The sequence below is a fragment of the Garra rufa genome, chromosome 19 (genome assembly GCF_049309525.1).
Source record: "Garra rufa chromosome 19, GarRuf1.0, whole genome shotgun sequence".
Lineage (NCBI taxonomy): Eukaryota > Metazoa > Chordata > Actinopteri > Cypriniformes > Cyprinidae > Garra > Garra rufa.
The window spans coordinates 7984540-8000542 of NC_133379.1; the positions used below are offsets into that span (position 1 = coordinate 7984540).

A 16003-nucleotide genomic window follows, 5' to 3' on the forward strand; every position below is an offset into this window, starting at 1 on the left:
AAATGAGATATTTACCTGGAGTGCACAGAGTTCTAGACAAGGCGAGCATTTGAGGTTAAAAGTATAAAATTTCCTTGGCTGGGATCGTTTGAAGCAGTGTTCATTTTTTATTTAGTCTAAAATGCCATTTAGTTTTAGTCACATTTTAGTCTTCTGAATTGTTTTAGATTTAGTCTAGTTTTAGTCGACGAAATACCACAAGATTTTAGTTGTCAAAATTTACACTAGATTTAGTCGGCTAAAATCTAATGGGTTTATTTACAGTGTACTGAATTTATTAAGCATTTCTCTAAAATGTATTCCAAACTCATTGTATAGGTTTGATATTTAGGTTTTATCATGATAGACACAGATTTAACTGCTGTGACATGCCTTTATATTAAAATGAAATGAAACCCTTCTCATTAAAGGAACACTCCACTTTTTTGGAAATAGGCTCATTCTCCAACTCCCCCGAGTTAATAAGTTGAGTTTTACCGCTTTGAAATCCATTCAGTTGTTCTCCTGTTCTGGCGATATCACTTTTAGCATAGCTTAGCATAGATCATTGAATCCTATTAGACCAATAGCATCGCGTTCAAAAATGACCAACGAGTTTCGATATTTTTCCTATTTAAAACTTGACTCTTCTGTAGTTATATCGCGTACTAAGACCAGCGGAAAATGTAAAGCTGCGATTTTCTAGGCCAATAACTCGCTGGTCATTTTTGAACGCGATGCTATATTGGTCTAATAGGATTCAATGATCTATGCTAAGCTATGCTAAAAGTGAACTCGCCAGAACAGGAGAACGGCTGAATGGATTTCAAAACGGTAAAACTCAACTTATTAACTCGGGGGAGTTGGAGAATGAGCCTATTTCCAAAAAAAAGTGGAGTGTTCCTTTAAGAAACAAGAACATGGTCTTCTTTTCAATGAAATGTCAATGGTTATATAATGTAGGCTAATTATGCATTCTTTATAATAACTTGTTTACCATATTCTTTATTCTTGCAAGCAGACATATTTATTTATATAAATACATTTAGATTCATCTTCATTAGGGCTACTAAAGTGATTAAGTCAAGAACAGTGAGTGATTTTCTGTCTTTCTTTTGTTGCTTGATTATCATGAACGCCACAGACAATAGGAACTAAATTAGGCTGCTGTCCCTTTAAAACCGAATGCACAGATGCAATGTACTGATACATATCCGATAGTCTCCCAAATGTTTACGTTCACCTAAGACGTAACCGAGTGTGTTTACGTGAATACTGACAATTTTGACATTATTTAGTGTGTATTTCTTTGTTCATGAGATGCAAAAATGTCTGCGCTCAGAAAACCAGACTGAACTGAGTTCAAATTTATCTATGTCTGCTCATCTCTTACTCCCAGACATTGACATTTTTAAACGTTTTATGAGACCAGCAGCAAATGAATGCCAGCTAATGTCCCGCCGGATGGATCAATTGGCTATGATACAGTATGCATCTAACCTCCTACCCACGCAGTGGATTAGTTCTGAATGAATCTCTTCCCAAATCATCCCTCCCAAACATTTTAGTTTCGTTTTTATTAGTTGACGAAAATGTCAATATATTTTCGCCATCGTTTTCATCAGTGAAAAAATGTTGTTGACAAAAATTATGACGAAAATTATTCATCAACGAAATTAACACTGGTTTGAACATGCATTTAAACTGCATTTTGGAAGATCAAACTCGCAGGCACCATTTAAGTCCACTATATGGAGAAAAATCCTGAAATGTTTGCCTTAAAAACATAATTTCTTTACAACTGAAGAAAGAAACGCCCCTCTTTTCAGGTGCTCAGATGTATTTGTGGGTTTTTTGAACCAAATTAAATCTAACGTTCATTTAATCTGCCTTTTGGATGCAATAACATACTGCTAGGATCTCTAAGATACTTTGTTTTAGAGTATGAGCTTGACTCACATTGCTCTTCAGACCGAGTCCTCTGAATGGGAAGTTTTGCTAGGGAATGAATCTTATCAGGTAGAACACTGCATGTCTGTAAACACACAGATACACAAACATGGACATAAACTCACATAAAGGTCACATAAAGACTTTTTTTTACCTTACAGCAGAGGTCTTCATCCCTGATCCTTGGGACCCACTGTCCTGCAGAGTTCAACACTAATCAAACACACCTGAACCAGTGAATTCAGCTCTTTAGGATCACTTTGAAATACACAGGCAGGTGTGCTGAAGCAGACTGGAAATAAACTAGGACAGTGGGTCCCCAGGAGCAGAGCTGAAGACTTCTTACAGTAAACAACCACAGTACAGAGAAGTAATGTTAAAAAATGTCACGTCAACTTACATGTCTTTGTTCAAAAGTAGAGTGTGTTTTTTTTTGTACCATTTGTGGCAACAAATAGAGCAGCAAAAATAATGATTCCTGGGGTCAAGGACAAATGAGTTTTAAGAAACTTACTTACTCTCTATAGAAATAAAAAAATAAAATAATAAAAATGCAAAACTACTTGTAATCAATTGAAAAGTAATAACTTAATTTTGTATAAGTTGAAAATGCGTTCAAAAATGCCTAAGCATATTTTTCAAGCTAAAAGTGTTTTTTAAAGCAAATTCCACACTTTTTGATGATTTTATTTTTATTAATAATAATAAAAATAATAATAATAATTAGTATTATTTCAACATCATTACATTATTTTGTGGGTTACACCACAGCACAACCTTGCTGTGTTTTCAAAATTATATTATTTTAACAAAACAATTTCAAATTTTTTTTCCGCCAAGATATTAATCTTTTTCTTCATTTTGATTTAAGGTTTGTTATATGGCATTTCGCCCTGATATTGGACTTGATGCCCTCTGAAAGAGTTACAAAATTATTATTATTATTTATTTTTTAAATAAATTATTTTTGAATAAATTAATAGATCAGACAATACAAATGGCAGGGTTCATACAGATGCTGCAAAATTCCAGCACTTTCAAGGACTTTTCAAGCACTACTTTTTTGTTTTCAAGGACTAAAATCAGAGATCTCACTTATGAAACAATATCGTTATTATTATCTTTAAAATTCTAATAAATAAACTACTTAAATGCAATGACTGTGGCAATTTCAAAAAGTTACCACTTTCCTTATTCAAACTGATTTTTTTTTTCAAGAATACTGTATATGATTGACCTGAAGAACGACCTAATTTTCCAATATATAAAGCTATATATATATTGGAAAATTATGATCAGGATTGTAGACACAAGGAGAGTGACAATACACTCACGAGGTGAGACAAAATACAGATACTTGGTTCACTAGAACAAGACAATATTTGAATACTATTTTTAAGAAATTTTCAATGATTTTCAAAAATTTGCAGTTTAATCACAAAAAGCAAAATGCAGTTGTATTTTGAAAAATGTTAACTAATCTACAGCCGAAACTAACAATTATTTTGATAATCAAGTAACCTACTGATTTTTTTGCAATAAATATAGACCTAACAGTGAAACCAGGCTTTATTATGACTATATTTATAGATAAACTAACAATGAGGCAATAATAATTGGTTCAAGTTAAGTATCAAAAACAAGTAATTGCAAGTAATATTATTGAACAACACTATTAAAATATATAATGTAATATGCCTATACATAACATAAACATAGTACATTACATTTTATAACAAATATGTTCAAATCCATATAATTTTATTATTTGGTCACATGCAATCTCAAAGCGAGTATTTAAACTTATTTTGAAATTGAGATGTACAATATTAGAATATATGCATATTTAGAAATGTGTTGATGTGAAATGGCTCTGTATTGATATCAGATGCACTGCATTGTTAATTTTGTGTGAAAAGACTTTTTATTGAAAACAAAAATGAACACTAATTTCATATATGCTGCGTTTCAAGTACCTTTTCATAAATATGGCTGTTTTCAAGGTTTTCCAGGACCGAAATGCTAAAAAGTCAAATTCAAGTTCTTTAAGCACTTTGTACGAACCCTATAATGCACATTATGTCACTGACCTGGTTTCTACCAGATTTTCTAAATAAGATGATGTTGAAGCACCACAGAGCCACAGTTTGTACACTTTTCACAAACTGTAAAAAGCCTAGTTCTCACACTGAAGTGAAATGGGAGAACGTATTTTAACACTGAAAACATTACACACTGCATCTTTAATCTAAAGATTTCTGAAATAAAATATTTAGTAGAACATTTAAAATGCCCTACATTTACCTCTAGGTCACTCTCGTCCATAGTCTGTGTCTGTTGCAGATCAGGGTTATTGACCATGTCCAGAAGCTCGATAACAAGGTTACGTGTGAGGAGCTGCGTGACAAACGCATGCTGAAAAGACAGAGGAAAAAAAATTAATTCCATTAAGATTTAATAAGAACAGTATCAAGAGGCCCAACAGAATATTAAAGATAAACCACAAGGATACCCAGGTGGAAAAAAGTGCACTTCCATAATGTATTTAAAGTTCTCTATTTTCCCACACTAATTTTGTACTTAATATACTAAAAATGATTCTTTAGTACTTCTTAAGATAATCTTAAGGACATCTAAGTGCACTGAAATGTGCTATTTTGGGACACTATGAATATGAACTAAAATATGCTTTTAACAAACTATCTCTGTATTAAAAAATCTATTTAGTTATCTCTTGTAGTACACTTGAATCCACAAGTGTATGAAAGATGGGTTCAAGTGTACTACAATTGTAACTAAATACATTTGAGTGCACCTGTTTTTCACTTGGGTATCACATAATAATTAAAATGATTTTCAACACAGTATTAGTTAACATGCACCTGTAGGAGTTTTTCTGCTGTTGGCCTTTTCCGAGGGTTCTTCGTGAGTGCCAATTTTAAGAAGTTGTGAAATTCTGTGGACCTGATAAAAGAACTTGCTTAAATTGAACTTGTAACTTATATGCAAAGATGAGGAAAATCAACAGTCGCATTTCATGCAAATTACCATTTGTTCTTGTCTTTGAGTTTGGGAGGCTGAAAACTGCTCTTGGACATCAGCATCAAAGCTCTGAGGGCAAAACAACAAAAACGTTTTTGTTCTCTGCCGCCAACCCTGCTGCCAAATCTCATTTTGACCTTTCAACCTAAAGAACAGTGTCTATGAAACGTTGAGTCTTTTTGTTTGAGTTTTCTGCTAGACAAGCTTACATCATTCTTTGCAGCATTATTAACAGTGGCGTAAGCTATTTTCTTTTTTAGGAATAGCATGTTCTGCGTTTGCCAAGGGGTCAAGGTTTGACTGGCTCAGACTGTGTAAACTGAGATAAAGATAGCACAAATGAACAATTCAAACAAATGAAATCGCTTACAGCACCTTTAACAGTGGGGAATGTATTTTGTAGTGTGATTACTGTCAAAGTGTGCCATTACTTTTGCAAGGGTCTACATATATGTGTATTTGTGTTCAAACCTCATAGGGTGTAGATCAAACATAGGCGGCTGCAGCTCTGCGAGTTCAATAGCTGTGATACCCACTGCCCAGATGTCACACAGCTGGTTATAACCCCCTTTCCTTTCCACTGCTGCAACCTCTGGGGCCATCCTGAGAGAAAATCATCACAGTAAAATATAAAGCAAATAACAAAGCAATACTATATAGGTCTTACATACTATATAGGTGACATATCATGAAAATCAGACTTTTTTCGTTTTTTAAGTGCTATAATTGGGTCCCCGGTGCATCTACCAACCCAGAATATATGAAAAAGGACAACCCAGTAATTTTAGTAGCTTGTGCAAAAATGAGCCGCTTAGATTTTGTTTATTGTAATATTTCAAGTTTCCATCCACGGCTGCCATCGGTAGGGTGTACCAGTTCTAACACCAAGCCGAAAGTTCAAGCAAAGCATGCTAACTGCTCTGTCGATGTCTGCACAGACGAGCACAGAACTCGATTTAGAGTCCCAGCCTCAGAGGAGACAAGAGAGCAGTGGATTTATTGATTTATTTACTGTATATTACGCTGCTGCCACACAGATCTAATATAAACATGCAATTTTTTTCCCAGCTGTTTAACTTCACATACATAACTGACTGTTTTTGTAACTCCTGTGTGTTTTTAACGTAAACTTGTGTGTATTTGATGGTTTAAGCGCAATAAGACATGAAAGAGGAGTTAGTTTTAGTACTTGCATGCCATGTGCCACTTCTTTGCACGTGCTATGAATGTGTGCGCTCAGAGTGGCAGAGTATCTGAAGTATGAGCTGTAAAGGCACAGCCCTATTCTGCTCATTTGCATTTAAAGAGAAATGCAGAAAAACAGTGTTTTCAAAATTCTATAACAAATGATCTGTGGGGCATTTTGAGCTGAAACTTCACAGACGCATTCTGGGGACACCTGAGACTTATATTACATCTTGTTAAAAGGGGCATAATAGGTCTTACACAAAATGGAATTAAATATGCATACATTTATTTATTTCCAATTTGAAAACTGGATTTTGCTCTCTGAATTAAATTTAATTTGACAACGTAGTACAATATAATTTGAAAAATGCATACAGCATTATGTCTCTATTAGTTTAGTTTTTTTTTTTTAAATAATAGTATATTACTATTAAAGGTGCCATAGAATGGAAAACTGTATTTACCTTGGCATAGTTGAATAATAACAGTTCTCTACATGGACATGACATACCGTGAGTCTCAAACACCATTGTTTCCTCCTTCTTATATAAATCTGGTGTTTGCAAAAGAGCACAGAAAAAGAGGCTAATTCCAACATAACACAGACTATGACGTTATAGTCTTGGGATCATTAATAGTCACGCCCACAACATTTGCATAGCCGAATCATCAGAAGTTCTGCGGGTAGGCTATTGTGAAAAAAGTGTAAGGCCGTGTTCACACTTGGTGTCTTTTTTGACAAGGGCGTTTTTTTAGTTATAAAAAAATCTGGAAGCGTTGCAGCAGAAGGCGTCTTTTTGTTGCTATAACAACAGCTGCAACAGTAGCCTATGTGTGGTGCAGAAATGTCGATAAAAATGAAGCTGGCTCTTTTCTTTTTTGACATTTTTGCCTTTTATTTGATAGGACAGTATTTAGACAGAAAGCGAAGTGGGAGAGAGAGAGCAGGGGATGGGATCGGGAAAGGTCTGCGAGCCGGGACTCGAAAAAGGGACGCCCGAAGCGCAACGGCGCTACTGTACATGTCGATGTGCGGCTCAAGAAGCTATCGGCGCTGCACACCGGTTTTTGAAGTTAATGGGGAGGCGAATCCATAAATATATATACGTATATATATCCATGGGCAAATCCGGTTCACAACAATAAAATAAAAGTCTATATGATGGCATCTTTCCCATTTTTTTCTTGTTGTTATGGAAACGAACGGTCCAGCTACTCGCTTATCATTGGTCATCTGTCAAAAAAGCACTTGACGTAGGGCGTTTTCTTCAGAAAAGTTCAACTTTTTTCAACTTAAAGGTCCCATATTGTACACATTTCTGGAGGTTTATTTTAGTTGTTGATGTCCTTAAGAATATATATTTGCGGTATAAGTGCCAAAATCCATCTCAATATATTTTTGCAGCTTGCAGTTTTTAGGAGCTCTGTCAAAAACAGGTTGATTTTGGCCCATCTAATTAATATTCATGAGCCTCTCTTCTGATTGGCCTGTTGTTTTCTGAGTGACGCACAGCCAGGCCAATCACAGGTAACTACGGTCATGTATCGTTGTAGCCGAACCCAGAGCCATAGAGAGAGCCTAGCCTGCTGATACTCAACAGGATATTTCAGAACGATCATTAATGTTTTTTCTTTTTCAAACACTGAATGCAGTAAGCTAACTGTTGCTTTAGTAAAGCCCCTTTCACAATGCACGCTGATTCTGTAAAATTACGGGAACGAACGCTGTGTGAACAAAAGCCAGAACCATAAAGGCAGTGTTGTAGTGATGATGCACGTTACCCTGCGACTCTTCACGACAAAAAAATATGTGCAAAGTGGAATGAAGCGGCGATCAGGCAGAGCCAGCTCCTCACTATCAGCGCTGAAGCACAGTTTGTTCAGGTTAGTTTCAGTTTAGTGAAACGTACGCGTCGCATTACATCTCACATCCAAACGTCACATGTCTTAATGGGTTGTGTGTAAAGCACGCACAGATTCCGGAAAACAACTGTGAATGAACCAAATCAAACAATTCCGGAACAAATCATGGGACACATTATCTGTGTATTTACCGGAATCGCTGTGTGAAAGAGGCTGAAGCTGACGTGCCTCTGGTCTCTTATATTCACGTTGTTCTCAAGCCTGTGCAATGATGTAGTTTCGACATCTATCGACTGAACAGGATTTTCTAGATTAGTTTCCGTGTTGTTGTTGCTTAGCAATGTTATGGACGCGATGTTGTCTGGGTTTGACAAAAGGAGGGTGGGGCAGTGATTGGTGCTCGGGGTGGTGACTGAAGGTGGTGACTGAGTAGATTGGACGTCACATCGTTACGGAAGTCACAGCGGCTCGTGAAAATGAACAGCTAATTTAAGCAGGCTGTGTGCAGTTTACTGTGGATTGACTGTTTTGAAACTCAAATGGTAGTTACATAGCCCCTAGACCTCAGTTATCATGAAAAAAGCCAGGAAATTTCGATTTTGACAATATGGGACCTTTAAAAAGACGCTCTGAGCTGCAGAAAAAGACGCCGGCGGTGGCGTTTAAAAAAAGCGCTCAGGGCTTTTTTGAAAAGATGGTTTACTCCATAGGGTTATAATGTAAAACAGACGCTGACAGTTAAAAAAAGACGCCAAGTGTGAACACAGGCTAAGGAGAGATGACTGCGCGGACGATGGTGAATGATTTGTAGATCCTGATCAAAGTTGACAGCATCTAAACTTGTCATATGTGCTAAGTACTGCGGCTGTAGTATAGCGTTACACAGAGCACGGGCGATGCAAATTTCAAAAGTAAAATGATCATGCATTCAAAAAGGCAGTTTCAATGCCCCGCATATTAATAGCGGCTCGAGCTCCGTGATTAAATATATACTTTCCTCCATGTGTTTCCTTCCTGCTGTGTAAGTTATTGAAATGAGCCACTCTGTGAAACAGCCGATCAGAGCAGAGCTCATCATTATTATTCATGAACAGACCATTTCATTCTAGGGACAAATCCTAGGGTTGTAAATGGACTTGTAAAACCGTTTCTGGAGAATTTTTGCCCTTTCTTATGCCATATACCTTCTATGTATGTAGATATCAATTTAAAATATTGTATCAGTGCATTCTATGGCACCTTTAAAGTAGAAACCAATTATTTTAAATTGTTATTTTTTTTAATATTACTGTTTCCACTGAATTACTACTCAAATGCAGTCTTTTGGAGGCAAGTGCTTTGAATGGTACTGTGTAAAAAATAACTAAATAAATGACCTCAGCTCTGTGTTTACAAAAGTATCATATCTTTCTGACTCACCAGTATGGCGTCCCGATAAAAGACTTTCTCTTAGCAACAGATGCGTTGATCTCAGCTGCCACTCCAAAATCCGCTGCCAGACAGAAGGGAAGACAAAAGCCCATATTTAAGAGATTTATGGAGTATTAATTAATACATGCATATGTGTGTTTACATTCGAGGGTCTGAGACAGGGGTAAACCCAGACTGACCTAGTTTGACATCTCCTCGCTCTGTCAAAAGGATGTTAGCACCCTGTGGGCAACCAAGAATGACACAATGAGCACAAACACGCTATCATCTCACATGAACTATTGTGCTTTAAAGAAACTCACTCATATACAGATCAACTCTATTGTATATCAAACACTGCATGGCATAATGGTTATAGGCAATAATGACTTGTAAAATTACTTTTATGTCTCTATGCATTTTTCCTGCTTGATGGAGATGATTTAGTCCCTGTAAACAAACAGAAAACAACTGTGAAAAAATACAGGATAAACGGGCTTTACACATACATAAATGTTAACCCACTGTTATTTTAAACCTTTTATCTAATCTTTAACCCAGACTAGTAATTAATCCTGAGTAGAGAGGTAGTAACAAGTTTCAAACTGTACATTAGTTAACACAATTATTTGCATATTGTAGCGATTCACTGAATGTGGCATGAAATGACCTAGTAATTTTAATCAAACTTCTCTCTGGTGATGCATGACAGACCTAACCATCATTTAGTCCACTTAAACCCTGACCGCTTCTTACTAAAAGCTTCAAGCTTGCAATTAGATCCGCCTCTGTCCAATCAACCATTGATGGATAGAAACTCATCCTTGTCATTTTTGCATGGCTGTAAGCTACAATCTAGATGAAAAAAATTAAAGATCTGATGCTATTGCCGTTACATCTTTTTTATAACTTTTACATTTTGTCTAAAACGAATAAGACCAATAACCAATAAATGGCGGATATTCAGATTTTGTATTAAGATTTATTTGAATTAAAAACTTAAAACACTAAAAACTAAAATGAACATTTAACAGTTTTTCTTAAATTAGTATAATTTCATGTTTTATAGGGGTCATGACATTTGTCTTGATCTTTTGGCATATAAGAGGTCTTTGTACCATTAAAGGATTACTCCACTTCCAGAATAAAAAATTCCTGATAATTTACTCACCCCCATGCCATCCAAAATATCCATGTATTTCTTTCTTCAGTTGTGAAGAAATTATGTTTTTTGAGGAAAACATTCCAGGATTTTTCTCCATATAGTGAACTTCAATGGTGCTCAAAGGACTGAAGGTTAAAAATGCAGCTTCAAATGGCTCTAAATGATTACAGCCAAGGAATAAGGGTCTTATCTAGCTAAACAATTTTCTTAAATAAATTAATATTTATACACTTTTTAACCACAAATGCTAGTCTTGTCTAGCTCTGAGATGTGCATGCACACTCTGAGCACTCCGGTTCAAGACAGTTAGGGTATGTCAAAAAACTCATTTGATTTTCTTTGCACATTCACATTGTAAACACTGGGAGTGCACCAGAGTGCACAAAGTATGCATGCACATCATAGAACTAGACAAGATGAGCATTTGAGGTTAAAAAGTATATAAATTACATTTTTTTTCTAGAAAATAACTGATCATTTCACTAGATAAGACCCTTATTCCTCAGCTGGGATTGTGTAAAGCACTTTGAAGCTGCACTGAAACTGCATTTTTAACCATCAATCTGTTGAGCACCATTGAATTCCACTATATGAAGATAAAATCCTGGAATGCTTTCCTCAAAAAACTAAATTTCTTTGCGACTGGAGAAAGAAAGACATGAACATCTTGGATGACATGGGGGTGAGTAAATTATCATGAAATATTTTAGAAGTGGAGTAATCCTTTAAAACATCCTGCAAGTTTCATATCTTGAAACCACCTCCTCATTTTAAACAAAGCATTTATTTAATTATGCTCCAAAAACTGCTCATTTGGAGGTGCCAGGGTGATGTTACCCAGGTGCAGTCGTTTGCATAAACCCTGCCTCCAGAGCATGCCGTCGACCAATAGTCATCTTTTCACCACAGGCCCCGCCCAATGGTGTTCAGTCGCTTAACAGCTTGACACTTGAATATGCTGAATACGAGTGTTGCGTCGCATCAAAAGCTAATAGAAATTACAATCACTGCCACTATTGTGTCTACAGTGGATACAGCATCCAGATGCACGTTTGCTTTCTGACACAGTTCACGAGTTTGAGACTGTCGTCAATACGGAAAATGAAGTGAAAGAACGTTAGCTTTTGACGCATTTGGTTTAAACAGCTTGTTTGCGTCTTTGTACAGGTATCAGGAGGATTCTAGCGTAAGGGACAAGTGAATAGTTTATTTTTAATGGCATCCCGAATCTTGTCAGAGGACTGTTTGGATTTCTGAGCATGTTGTTTTGTAAATGAGGCACAGTGTCATGGAGAGCTCACAAAGAAACATTTGTTGAAAAATGAAGCAGTACTAGATCTGACTGCAGCTGCATCACAAACTGTAAGTAAATTATTTCATAATGCTTTGTCTGGAAATGGCCATTTTTGATCATGCTGTCAAAACACTCACATGCAATAGCGAGGGGGTGGGGCATTGATACTGTTTCCTATGCAACTATGTTAATCAATCATAACAGTGGCCAATTACTAACAAGCCTAAAAGGGGTCATCAGATGCAAAACTAACTTTTACATGTTGTTTGAACATTAATGTGTGTTGGCAGTTTGTGTACACAACCACCCTACAATGATAAAAATACATCCAGTGGTATTTTTTTTAATCTTTAAAAGTAATATCCCTTTTTAAAATCAGGTCATTCTCAGCTTCTTGTCGTTGTGATGAAATACAGTTGATTGACATGAGCGTCTTACCTTAGACCCGCATTTGCATTTAAAGGGCCCATGCGATAAAATGAGCTGATATTTTGCAGAGCTGATTTTGACATGGTAAAAGGGTGTTTTTTCACACTACTATTGAGAATTTTTAACCAAAGTATATTAGAGACTTTTCATTAAGACCCTAAAGAATCATATGAACTTGTGGAAAATGGGTACTCGATGAACCCTTTAATGGACCAGCCCCTTAAAACAGGTCATTTTAGACAGCGGGTCAGAATGAGTGTTGAAAATAATAACTCTTCCACATATTTATTTGTTTTGTTTGTTTTTGTGCAAAAAAACTTTATTAACATTATGCATAAACCTCAAGGAACATATTAAACTAATAATAATAAGAAAATTATTTTATGACGCTATTATATTATAGTGATATTGAAGATTTATAAATATATCTCTACATATTTAAGTTAATAACAAACACTGGCTGGCACTCTTTTTAGAAATGTCTCAATGTAAATCGAATCATCACTATAATTGATGCAATTGCCTTCATTATTTGATATCTTTAACTGCTTCCTGCAGATGCAGAAACTAAACACAGCATGTGGAAGTTTCTGTGACACTGCATGAATATTTAATGAGGGGAGCATTGTATAGTTTATGATTGATTGTTTGTTGAAAAACAACTCGCCACAAAATTTTAGCACTGTAACATACACCTTGGCACTGCATTTTAGGATTTGTGTCACTTTAAGCTCCCTTAGAAGAACAATGAGAATCAAACAACATTGCAGTCCACTGACCTCCACTGTATGGAAAAAAAACACAGAGATATTTCTCAAAATAGAAAGAAAGTCAATTTTTATTTTTTGGGCCAACTATCCTTTAAAAACGGTTAAGCATATTGTGAAATGCCTTAATGGGATAGTTTACCCGAAAACGATTGTTGGTAACCAAACTGGTTCCCATTTTTTGCATACTTTGGGAATACCTCAAAATATCTTCTTTTGTGTTTAGCAGAAGGAATTCATGAGGATGAGTAAATGATGAGAGAACTTATATATTTTTTTAATGAACTGTTACTTTGAAGAAAGACAACAGCAACAAAATGACAAGAATAATAATAAAAAAAAACAAGTGAAATCCCTTTCTATTGCTTCATGAATCTCAAGTGATAACAATGTTATACAAGACAAAAAAAGCATCCTCACCTGAAGTGTCTCTCTGCTCACATATGCTATCTGTCTCTCTTTCAGAGGACCAGTGACTGCAGAAACACAATGACCTCATTTAGACTTACAAAATACCATATGAGCATTAATCCTCTATCAGGCATATACATAACAACAGAAACCACTGCAAACTGCATCACCCCTCATACAGATATATCATATAGGAAGGCTTGCTTTTGAAACCATTAAACATCACAACTTCAACAAATTATTTAAGCAAAAAAATAAATTACATATTAATCAACTATCTGTTTTTCAGCAACATCTATGTACAATAATTGAAATAGTTGCATTAATGTAACATTAATTATTGCATTAGATATATTGTCAACTGTACCATGATAAATATCCTGCAATGATCCTCCTCCACAGAATTCCATGCAGATCCATAACTTGTTATTTCTGTGCAAAATAAGTTTATTGTTAATTTTACTTCAGTTTTCTGCAGACTGCGCTATTAGTTTCTTGTGGGACTCACCTGAGGTAGCTGCCGAAATAGGCTACAATGTTTTTGTGAGTGCAATCTTTCATCATGGTTATCTCATGTTGAATGCTTGAAATGTCATCACCTGACGGAAAGAGAAACAGGGGTCTCGTTTGTAATCTTGTTCGATTCTGTTTTGCTTTCAGTAATGCATCATACCTCAACAAGACAGCAGCATTTACAGGATTAAAAGAGTAAGCTGAAATTCATGCTGCAGTGAATAAGCATCAAACTGAATTTGCAGCATAAAATATGATATTCTGAGTATCTTATTATACACTATATGGACAAAAGTATTGGGACACCCCCTTCTTTAGAACAAAAAAAGGCACTTCCAAAACTGGCAACAAAGATGGAAGTATATTCATGTATTTAAAAATTGTATTTCTATCTCTGTTGCAACAGTATTGGAAGTGTCTAAGATGACTGTACCCATATGTACAAGTCATTGGTGTTTGGTGATGGGTTTTTGGCTCAAGGTCTGCATTTAAAGTCACACCAGAGGTGTTCAGCTGGGATTAGGACTTGGCTTTATGCAGACCAGTCAAGTGACTGAATCAATCATTTCTATTTGAACCTTGCTTTATACAAAGAGGCATTGTCATGTTAGAATAGAAAATGGTTGTGTCCAAACTGTTGCTGTAAAATAAAAAGCACACAATTCCCTAAAATATCATAATATGCTTAAACATTAAGATTGTACTCACGGAAATTACTAAAGTAGTTAAACCTGGGGGTGTCCCAACACTATTGGCAATATTGTGTATATACAAAATATATAATAGTCACAACTACAGGCCTTTCTAAATCATTTTCAGTTTTAAAATTTAAACGTATAGTATTCAGAAGTTTGAAAACTGAGACAGCAGGGAAACAACATAACATCATTTTGAGATTATTAGTGTCGGCCAATAACTGTACTTGCCAACAGAAATCTGAGGTTTGACAACTTAATTTGACCTCTTCTTTAGCACTGCTGCCCCTTTTAGTTACTGTGGGTCATTATCACAACTACAAAACACTTTATAAGTACCTGGAGATTTTGTTTTTTATTTTATAAAATGTGTTCTGAAATGAAGTGTGACATTGCAATACACTTTTACATGCTATTCTTCTTCAGTCAAAGCAAAATTAAAGTTTTTAAGGAAAAACATTCCAGGATGTTTCTTCATATAGTGGACTTTAATGGCGATCAGCAGGTTAAAGATCCAAATTGCAGTTTCAGTGCAGCTTCAAATGGCTCTACAGAATCCCAGCTAAGGTATAAGAGTCTTATCTAGTGAAACCATTGGTCATTTTCTACAAAAAAAATGACACATTATGTAGTCACGTTGGAAAGGTCACAGGTGACGTAGGTGGAACTACTGACCCGATGTTTACAAAGCAAACATGCAAAAAAAAAAAGTCTAACGGCCTTTACAAAAAAAGTAAAACAGCGATGATGGATGATTTGGATGTTGGAAGAGCAAATAAAATGGGGTTATCACCCTACCCTACCTGTTTGAACCAAAATACAGAGACCAAGAATTAACCACACGTGACCTTTCCAACATGATTACGTAATGCGTGAAGTCGTAGATGCACATCGCAGAGCTAGTGCAAGATGAGCATTTGTGGTTAAAAAGTATATACTTTTTTTTTTAAGAAAATGACAGATTGTTTTGCTACATAAGACCCTTATTCCTTGGCTGGGATCGTGTAGAGCCCTTTGAAGCTGCGTTAATTCTGCAATTTGGATCTTAAACTCATTGATCCCCATTGAAGTTAACAATATGGAGAAAAATCCTGTAATGTTTTCCTCAAAAACCTTCTTTTCGACTGAAGAAAGAAAGACATGAACATCTTGGATGACATAGGAGTGAGTATATTATCAGACAATTTTAATTCAGGAGTGAACTACTCCTTCAATAAGGTTAATATTTCTAAAACACATTCACAGATGGGGGTAAAAAAAAAACACATATCCTTAAAATATATACATAAAAGTTTGG

General features: G+C 35.6%; 1 protein-coding gene across 1 annotated transcript in view; it reads right to left on the reverse strand.

Moving 5' to 3' along the window:
• map4k6 (mitogen-activated protein kinase kinase kinase kinase 6) overlaps positions 1-16003 on the reverse strand; it is a 33685-nt gene that overhangs the window by 14480 nt on the left and 3202 nt on the right. Inside the window, exons 3-13 of the mRNA XM_073825157.1 lie at positions 14007-14097; positions 13866-13930; positions 13508-13563; positions 9835-9882; positions 9633-9675; positions 9442-9514; positions 5443-5574; positions 4978-5040; positions 4812-4893; positions 4234-4344; positions 1939-2014 (exon numbers count right to left, since the gene is read on the reverse strand). Of these exons, the coding sequence (XP_073681258.1) occupies positions 1939-2014; positions 4234-4344; positions 4812-4893; positions 4978-5040; positions 5443-5574; positions 9442-9514; positions 9633-9675; positions 9835-9882; positions 13508-13563; positions 13866-13930; positions 14007-14097 (840 nt within the window). The remainder of the gene's footprint in view (positions 1-1938; positions 2015-4233; positions 4345-4811; positions 4894-4977; positions 5041-5442; positions 5575-9441; positions 9515-9632; positions 9676-9834; positions 9883-13507; positions 13564-13865; positions 13931-14006; positions 14098-16003) is intronic.